Consider the following 9,039-nt stretch of genomic DNA (forward strand, 5'->3'; position numbering starts at 1 on the left):
GCGGTAATGTGAATTTTAGGAGGGACACGGGCCCTCCACAACCTTGTAAATAGATTCGGGGACTCATTGGGTAGATGGGGTAAATGGTAATGAGGAGAGAGGTACAGGCAATCGAAGACATTTATACCCACTACGTACAAAATAGTAACCCGTCGAATCCCCTTTCCAAACTACCATGTCATCTTCGGCAAAACGAGATAGAGGAATACAGAAGATGTGAGCAGCGTCATCGTCGGAAAACAACTCCCTTATTAAGGTAACATTCCATTGGATCGAATCATGTCGAAGCAAGTCGCTTACGCAAGTAACTGAAGTGTTAACAGGTGTGTTTTCTATACAACAGGTACTAGTCCTTGGAAGCCAACAATCATTCCAAATAGAGATGGAGGGTCCAATGCCCACCCTCTATCCAAGGGCCTTCTCCAACAAACCTCAAGAGCATCAGATGCTACGCCAGGTATACGATGGGCGAGACCCTAATTCTACCCGCAAAAAATCCACATTAGGGAAGTATCGAGCTTTAAAAGCCCAACTCATAAGGCAACCTGAATTTGTTAAAAGACATCAGCCTTGCTTTGCCAAAAGCGTAATATTAAATTTCGCTAGAAGCGAAATATTAAATTTTGCCAGATTACGAAAGTCCAAACCCGCTTCATGCTTCAAGGTGCGCAACGATGCCCAAGAGCACCATGGAATTCCTCTATGGCTCCCCGATTTCTGCCACCAGAACCTACTCATAATAGCCTTGTGGTCACGACAGAGAGATAGGAAACAAAAGCATTGCATTGCGAACGTAGGAATTGCCTGCAAAACCGATTTAATAAAAACACCTTGTCCTCCCTGAGATAGGTATCGCAAATTCCACCCATCAATGCTACGTCGGAAATGATAGTGTTGTAAAGTCTGGACCATGGATGGGATACCCAAATACTTGTTCGGATGATGGATGATACACACCCCTAAAATCGAACCAATAAGAGAGCCATCCGAAGGAACAACATTGGAGCTAAAATAAATTGTGAACTTATTAAAATTAATTGAATTGTCCAGAGCTCTCCCATACTCATGCAGGATAGACTGACGTGGCAGCGCTCTCTGTAGTAGCAAGCCTAAAAATCATACAGTCATCCTCAAAAAGGAGATGGGTGATACGTGGACCAGATCAGCCAATACAAATACCCCAAAACCCCCTCCCTCAAGGCCAATTGGAACAAAGCAGAGAGACCCTTCCCACATAAAAGAAATAGAAAGGGGCTTAGGGGATCACCTTGGCGGAGGCCTCTCGATGGCAGGAAAGGTGCATTCAAACATCCATTGAATACCATAGAATAAGAAACCGTGCTGACACAAAGCATGATCAATGACACCCAAGTAAAACAAAACCCCATCCAAAGCATAACAGCCTCCAAAAAACCCCAGTCAACCTGATCACAAGCCTTGCTCATATCAAGCTTAAGTGCAAAAGAATTTTTTTTACTATATCGCTTTTTCTGAAAGGAGTGAATCACTTCATAGTAAATTAGTAAGTTATTAATGATAAAACGGTTAGGAACAAACGCACTCTAGGATTCATCAATATAGATATCCAACACCTGCTTAAATCGAATCACAAGTACCGTTGAAACAATCCTGTAGAGCACATTACAAAGGCTGATTGGGCAAAATTGTGACATGCGTTGGATTACGCAGTTTAGGAATGAGGACAAGATTCGTACCATTAATGTCAGAGAAAGGTATATCCCTTCGAAGCACTCCTAGACAAAACTTCGTGACATCAGGGCTGATGAGATGCTAATATTTTTGATAAAACAAGACCGGAAACCATCCTTACCAGGGGCTTTCAAAGGAGACATCCCATTGAGAGCAGACCCGAATTTCCTAAGGAGTAAATGCCGACATCAAACCTTCATTCATCCCAATAAATGAGAAAAATCTCCCGGATCAGATGAGGAGAATAGGTCCCGAAAGTAACTTGTGGCCACCCTAGGCATGGCTGCATGATCTGTGTAAGTGACACCATCCTCACCAACCAATTTATATAAATATAACAATTGATATATTTTGTCTTGACTTGAATGGAGTTGGTAGTTAAAGCTTTTGTTAAACACCTGTGCGACATGAGTTCGAATTGTGTTACCCCATCCCTTACTCTTAATATTGTATAAAAATTTTGATATATTTTATTTCTTAAGCATACATGTATACTATTTTTTTATAACATAAAATGTACTAAATATAATTAAAATAAATTCATAATATAATATTTATTTTATAAATATTAATTAAAATTTTATTTAAAGTAATTTAAATAATTGAGTTGATCAAATAATAAAAGAAATATGGGAAAATTTAGGGATTCCAATCTGTCTTATTGTTTAGTTAAGTTTATAGATACAAAATAATAAGATTTAAGAGAAGCTATGTAAAATTTAAGAAAAGAAGATGTTAAAGAAGATATCTTTTTCTGATAAAAAATTAAACATATTTTAAATAATTACTTTAATTTTATTATTAATTATTATATTTATTTTTGGAAATTAATTTTATTATTTATACATTATTTATTAATTTGCATAGATTATAATTTAAGTTGAAGAGGAGTATTGATGGTTCAAACATGATTTTATCCATACTATATATAAAGATTCTAACTAAATTGGTGTCGCCCATAATCGAGTCCCAACTCAGTAATAAAATTATTAAAATGTCTTTATCTTAACAAAACAATAAACATTAATTTAAAAATATTTCTGTTTTTATATAAAATTTAGAAAATAGTTCATGCTTACAATGTGATTTAAATCCAAAACACCGAATATAAACTCTTTCAACATTGCTATTTCAACTAAAGTAACATTTAGTATATACCACATATGTGTTATTATTAGTTTCAAATATAACATTTTATTATTTATTTTATGTTATCTACAAACGTATTTATGCATTCTAAATACGTGACTCTCACATACATACGTATGTGACGAAATTTTTAGTATATATAACAAGTCTTGGATTCAAAGCTTGTTAAACGCAAAATTTATGTATTTTTTAACACTAATCAATAGATTCAAATTTAGATTATGAGTGATGATAATGAATATCCAAAAAGTGAATCCACAACGAATAGTAATTTTAATATGAATATTCGAATCTACAATCTCAATAGTGAGATATAACTTGATAAATTTAAAACATTTTCAGACATAGAAATTCCACGCTTTTTGCCTTCAAGGGGTGACTTTGCATTAAAATAATGAGGAAAAACGCCTCTTCAATAGAATTTCAAAGCACACAACGGCGGAATTAGGAGCGATTGACCTAAAAAGGGTGAGGGCTTTAAAATACAACTGAAGGAGCAATGCCCCCAAACTGCTCGTTATTCAAACATTTTGAATGAAAAAGTCAACCCAAAATTGATGCTGCCGTGTCTCCCTGATCCTTTTTACATACATGTCCTATAGTAGATAGCTTCCCGATTCTAGAGGGCGTAATCTACGTTATCCGAACTGAGTGCCGAATATGATATGTATTTGACATAGGGTGTTATGTATGCCATTGGTATGTTGAACAAAAAATGTTTAAACATAAATAGTCTTAAGAAAATGAAGAGTTCGGGTGACAGTCTAATATATCATGACTTCTTCCCTTGCACCTCTTTTCCGATGTTCTTGTTTTCAATAGTTTCACTTCTTTCGCCACTAGTGATACAGTCATGCTTGCTAGTATCCCCGGTTTTTGAGCTTCCAGCTATAGCTCCTCGATTGATGTTATCAAAATCAGCCTCCTCATCAAAATACTTGCTTCTTCCAGCATCTTCGTCACCAACACCGGCTATGCATTGATGCTGATCCTCTTCCTTGTCACCCCTGCATACATTATGATGAAATTCAAATATACAAAACAAATTCCCCTCCATAAGCTCTACATAGCCAAGGTAATAGTCGGTTAGTTACTTGGGCTCGAACATAATTGTTGGATAAAGGTATATGTCCAACACAAGTATACTCAACTTTTTCTAAGCTTTTTTCACATATTTGGAGGATTGAATTCTCATATCCATGTCTTAGTATGTTCCAGAAATGAATATCGGACACGATATTTCAAAGAAATGAAGTACGTAGTTCACGATAGTAATATAGAACAAATTAGGAGTAAAAAGGGTTACTTACCCGGAATAAATAACAAGTCCAACAGCTACTGCAGCAAAGGCTAAAAAGTACATCCAATCAACCTGAAAACAATATCCATTTTCAGAAAACTGATCCTCGGTCTATCAAAGTTATTTCAATCTCAGCTTTAAATATCTATATATATAAAATTTAGATTGTCAACCTTTTCATGGTAAGCAAAAATGCGGATTATGACAGCCCACATGTCTGAGGTCAGCAAAGAGAGATTGAGCATTGTGGAACCGCTCATCTGCAAGGAAGAAAACCAAACTTCAAAATATTGTCACCAAATATTAGATTCAGGAAGTTCATAAGAAAGATGCTGCAGAGTTTAGCCCATACCTTAAGTAACACCGGGACAAATGAGTAAAACAAAAACATGGCCAATGAAAATCCGAAAAATGGAAATGCCTGAAAAAAAGAATAAATAAAGTATATTAAGAAAACAAAAACTTGAGCATACTTAAGAAGACACTAGCATGTGTAAGAAAAAGCAACTTTCTTGCCACGCAACGGAATTCAAAATGCATATGATAATTCTAAGATAGTTGTAGACACCTATGTTATTTAGCCTCAAGGGTGAGTTACAAATACATGTCAGGCACAGGTCAACATTTTCAGAGCCCTTCAATATTAGAAGAATCATATCCCCATGCCCATATCTGAATATATGTTGGACATAGGCACTTCAAAGAAAATAAAGAGTTGTAGTAACATTGGTAGAAACATATTTTATTTGTGCACGAGAAGAAAAAGGTGGAGTGATTTGACGTTTTGAACAAACTTACAGCACCAGCCGTCCAGTGAATAGATTTGAGTTCATTGTGTTCGATTATGCTTCTATAGACATTATTAAGGGTTGTAGATTGACAATATTATTGCATTGAAGAAATCATATCATTAATCAGCTATCTCTGGAATTCTACAGATCTGTTAACTTTAACAAAATCTTGATGGCATCAATAACACAGGATATTTCAAATTGTCTAACATTGTGTAGATAGGGATATGCATGTTGATGAGAAATCATAACTTTGAAAACCGTAAATGAGTTTCATAAAATGAAATATAAACTGTAATGATAGGATGCCATCGAATTAAGAGCAATCAAACACAGAAACCAAGGATACATTTGTATTGCACTGATAATGGCACCAAAGAGGCCCAAGAATGACATGAGTTCAACTCTATTCGCATTCTTCACAAGAAACTCCTGCAAAGAAACAAACAGATAAGAAGTGTAGGGAATGCTAAGGATAATAACTGATATAAACACACACATATACATGGAGAGAGAGTAACACAGGGTAATACAGTGCTTTGATAATTGTACAAGCCTATATTGCTCTAACTCTATTTTGATTGAAGTATCTATGTCAATCATATATTCTGAATGAGTGCGGATATGATCATCCAAATACTTGAAAATTTTTTAAGAAAAATTGAACATACCCGTTTTAGATACATCTGCATATCCAACACTCACACCCAAGTCTAAGTAACATAGACACAAGCTACAGCCTATAGACTAAAAAAGTTGCTAAGGCAACTTTATTTACAAATAATGGTCATTCTTCAAACCATAAAACAAAATTAGAGAGAGAGAGCGCGAGGGAGGGAGGGAGAGCCCTCACTATTTTATATCCAGTCATTTACCATACATAAAACAAAACTATTTAACATTTCAAAATCCATTTCCAACATGAGGATATTCAAAGCAGAGAGTCAGGTAGGTTCTAAGCAACCAGCCAGCACTCTAAGCTATAACCGGTCTTGAAAGCAAGTTAACCCAGTAAGGTTGAGTCCGTAAACTATCTAAGCCTGTATTCCACTAGCAAGTAGTTAATTGAAAAAAAGAAACTTGAGGCAGGGATCAGTGGAGGGAGAGAGCAATGGAAGTGAGCCACAGCAAAGATAGCATAATCAAATGAGCAATTAGGCTCACTTAAATCGGAAGACTTGAAAATTATTGAATTTGATTCCAATATAAATCAGAACAATTAACATTTCAACTTAGTAACTAAAAAACAAAGACAGAAAAATTATATTCTGTGATAGTCAGTATTGAAATGCATGATGCTAATAAGAGGGGCAAAAAGTTTCCAGGTTCCTCTGCAGATCAACATAAATGTAATTACCTCGCTGACATTACTAATGGCATAGAGTGTTGCCCCAGCGATAACGAGTAAATCTCCTTTGCGAGCGTCACGGCCTCCTACAACCCACATTGGCAATTCTCATATCAGAATATGCCCCATATTGACCTAATTCCTTAAAATAAACTAAAATATAGAAATGACAATATGTGGTTTATATAAAAGAATCCATTGAAACACAGGAAAGGATGACCGCATGTCAGTGGCTTATATTAGACAAAACTTTAAAAGTAAACAAAGGAGCAACAGGAAGAGCAGTTCCACAACTGCATCCTAAATATGCAGATAAAAAGAGTTGTACAAACATGTAGCAAATCCCGGGAGTTACCTGATCGGTCACCTGCATGAACATCTGAAAAAATAACCATCACAAGACCAGCAACACATACAATTACACCAGCTCTCTTTCTGAATCTGTACTTTGTTTTCAAGAAAATAAAGGTAAGAAGCATGACTGATGGGATAGACCAACAGTCAAGCAGCATTACACTCGTTATAGATGTGTACTGGTATGCCTTCACCACTGCACATGAAGTAAACTTGGTTGAATTTAAGAGTCTGTCCTGAATGACAAAAGAAGGTTTTACAAAGCAAAATAAAGCGAATAAGCTTTTGCTAAGGACTTCTCTATGAATCAAATAAAATCCACGATATTTCAGACGTGTCCCTCATTTCTTTTACTTTTTAAGTAAGAGTATAAGTTAAAAAGTTTTTAAAAACAAAACTAGAAACCACATGCAACAAGATAAATAGAAACTCAGCCAAGCTCACTGGAAGAACATGACAGACTTACCAAGATAATTGGCCTCTATATCTACTAATCCAAGAACAACATAATAATACCATTTAGCCTGCACACACACACACACAAAAAAAAAAAAATTTAAGGCATCAAAAATAAAAATAACGGAAAAAAAATCCATGACCAAGAGCGTTAATACGAACAAAAACTACCTGGAATCCATGCTAACCCGTTTATTTTCTACTTATGCACAACAGCACCACACATGAACTTGTAAGCCAATAATAGGCATATTCATCTATCTAAGAAATCGCAACTGAAGCAAGAGACACATAACTTTGTTCACTAGACATCAAAAAAACCCTTTTTAGTTGCCTTCTTTACATTCATGACCACTAGTATTTTGTTTACACATGGAACTACTTTAAAGAAGTTCCCATTTACATGCTGTTTATAGATACGAGCATTGCAGGTGATTAAATATTTAATCCCAAATGGAGGTGTGCAATCAAATTCTGCATATTTAAAGTCCATTTAAAGCTGAAATGAGAAGAGTAGATGTGAAAGCTAATAAATACCTTAAGTGCTTGCCTCTTGTAAAGCATAACACTTCCATAGACGACAGTCAAGAGTGCATAATTTAGAAAAGATTGAGATGTTGGAGCATTGATTCCTAAGATAAACATAAAAGTAGAGCAATAAATATCAAAAGTGAGAGATCACTCACTAAACATATGGAAAATTAGCTTTAAAACAAGAAATATAGAATCTCAAATTTAATGGGCAAATGAGTAAAAACAAGAAGAACAATAAGAAGAAATTATCTAAATTAAACCAGGAAATATAGTTTAACAAACAAACAAACAAACAAAAAGAACGTTTTTTTAATCTAATGTCTTGAACAAGCAGTGGCAACAAGTTTCAAAAATCTACTAGTGCATTTTTTGCAATCAATTAGCAAAAGAAACACATATACAAAGTTTAAAGCTCTACAATCAAGTAAATGAAGTAAAGAGATAAAGCTAGAAATCAAATGAAGCTAATAGAATTATGTATCATTTTCAATCTTTCAACAGGTTGTCAACATTAAAGGCTATATTTTCAGATGATCACCATTGACAAAACAATAAAGAAAATTAGCAAAAAAGTTAAAGCCAAAACAAGAAAAGAAACCTCTGTTAGAAAGTTCAGATGAAGAGAAACCAGTAGAAGTGATAAGAAGAGATAGAAATTGCCCCAAGCCAAGCCCAACCAAAGTCTTCTTTGTCCAAAACTGCTTTAAACTCATCATTTTTCCTCTCTCAAAACACTCAAAACCGAAGAGTAATCACCAAAATGTTGGGGGAAAAAATTTAACCAACAGACTCAAAAACCCCATTGGCAGAAACTCCATTAAAAGCTGCCAAAGGCACCCAAATTGTCCAAAACGTAAGATACCCACTAATGGTTTTCAGTTTAGGTAGTGAAATGACTCAAAAGTTAGCTTTGAAAGTGAAAACTAGCAATGAAGCAATGGCTCTAATGAGTTCCCAAATTCATCTTGAAGTCTATCACCATTCACCAACACGTAAATCTTGTAATTATAAAATAAATAAAAATAACCTGTTCTTTTAAATAAATAAAAAAAAAGTGATGTCGAATATGGACGTTTTCTTTTGTCATAATTTGTTTATGAGATTTATCAATTTTGTTGGATGGTTTAATGGTAGAAACCAATGTGATTTTGATAACACCAACATGATGGTAGAGCTTTGATCATAACTAAAGGCCATGCATTTCGGTCCAAATTTTAATCTTTAGGCCAATTGTTTAATCAAAATAGAACATTGAAATTATGGAACTTTCATCATAACTAAAGTCCATGCATTTGGGTCCAAATTTTAATTTTTATGCCGATTGTTTAATCACAAACTTTATATAAATACTAGATTTATGGCAATCTGAACGAAGAAAAATAATGTAAAAAATATAT

At 34.6% G+C, this 9,039-nt stretch overlaps 1 protein-coding gene across 4 annotated transcripts; it reads right to left on the bottom strand.

The window, feature by feature from the left end:
- Positions 1-3,342: 3,342 nt before the first annotated feature.
- LOC107914694 (solute carrier family 35 member F1) lies at positions 3,343-8,696 on the bottom strand. Of its 4 annotated transcripts, none has more exons than XM_041102251.1 (11): positions 8,241-8,696; positions 7,646-7,740; positions 7,119-7,176; positions 6,654-6,848; positions 6,308-6,384; positions 5,300-5,382; positions 4,958-5,009; positions 4,512-4,580; positions 4,333-4,419; positions 4,170-4,231; positions 3,343-3,866 (listed from the first exon to the last, which is right to left on the bottom strand). In XM_041102251.1, the coding sequence occupies exons 1-11, from the start codon at positions 8,356-8,358 to the stop codon at positions 3,632-3,634; spliced, it is 1,131 nt and encodes a 376-aa protein (XP_040958185.1). In that variant the 5' UTR covers positions 8,359-8,696; the 3' UTR covers positions 3,343-3,631. The 4 variants fall into 4 exon arrangements, with proteins under 4 accessions (XP_040958185.1, XP_040958187.1, XP_040958186.1 ...); XM_041102253.1 differs by having other exon boundaries at positions 7,169-7,176; positions 8,241-8,269; XM_041102252.1 differs by lacking the exon at positions 7,119-7,176 and having other exon boundaries at positions 6,654-6,888.
- Between the last annotated feature and the right edge of the window lie 343 nt (positions 8,697-9,039).

This window comes from Gossypium hirsutum, chromosome D10 (genome assembly GCF_007990345.1).
Source record: "Gossypium hirsutum isolate 1008001.06 chromosome D10, Gossypium_hirsutum_v2.1, whole genome shotgun sequence".
NCBI lineage: Eukaryota > Viridiplantae > Streptophyta > Magnoliopsida > Malvales > Malvaceae > Gossypium > Gossypium hirsutum.

Bases quoted from the DNA above. Each gene is read 5' to 3' on its own strand.
- LOC107914694 (XM_041102251.1), bottom strand. From the start codon at position 8,358: ATGATGAGTTTAAAGCAGTTTTGGACAAAGAAGACTTTGGTTGGGCTT. The intron at 6,385-6,653 runs GTAACTCCCGGG...TGTGGGTTGTAG, and splicing joins TCATGCAGGTGACCGATCAG to GAGGCCGTGACGCTCGCAAA. The intron at 4,581-4,957 runs GTAAGTTTGTTC...TCTTTTTTTCAG, and splicing joins TTCACTGGACGGCTGGTGCT to GCATTTCCATTTTTCGGATT.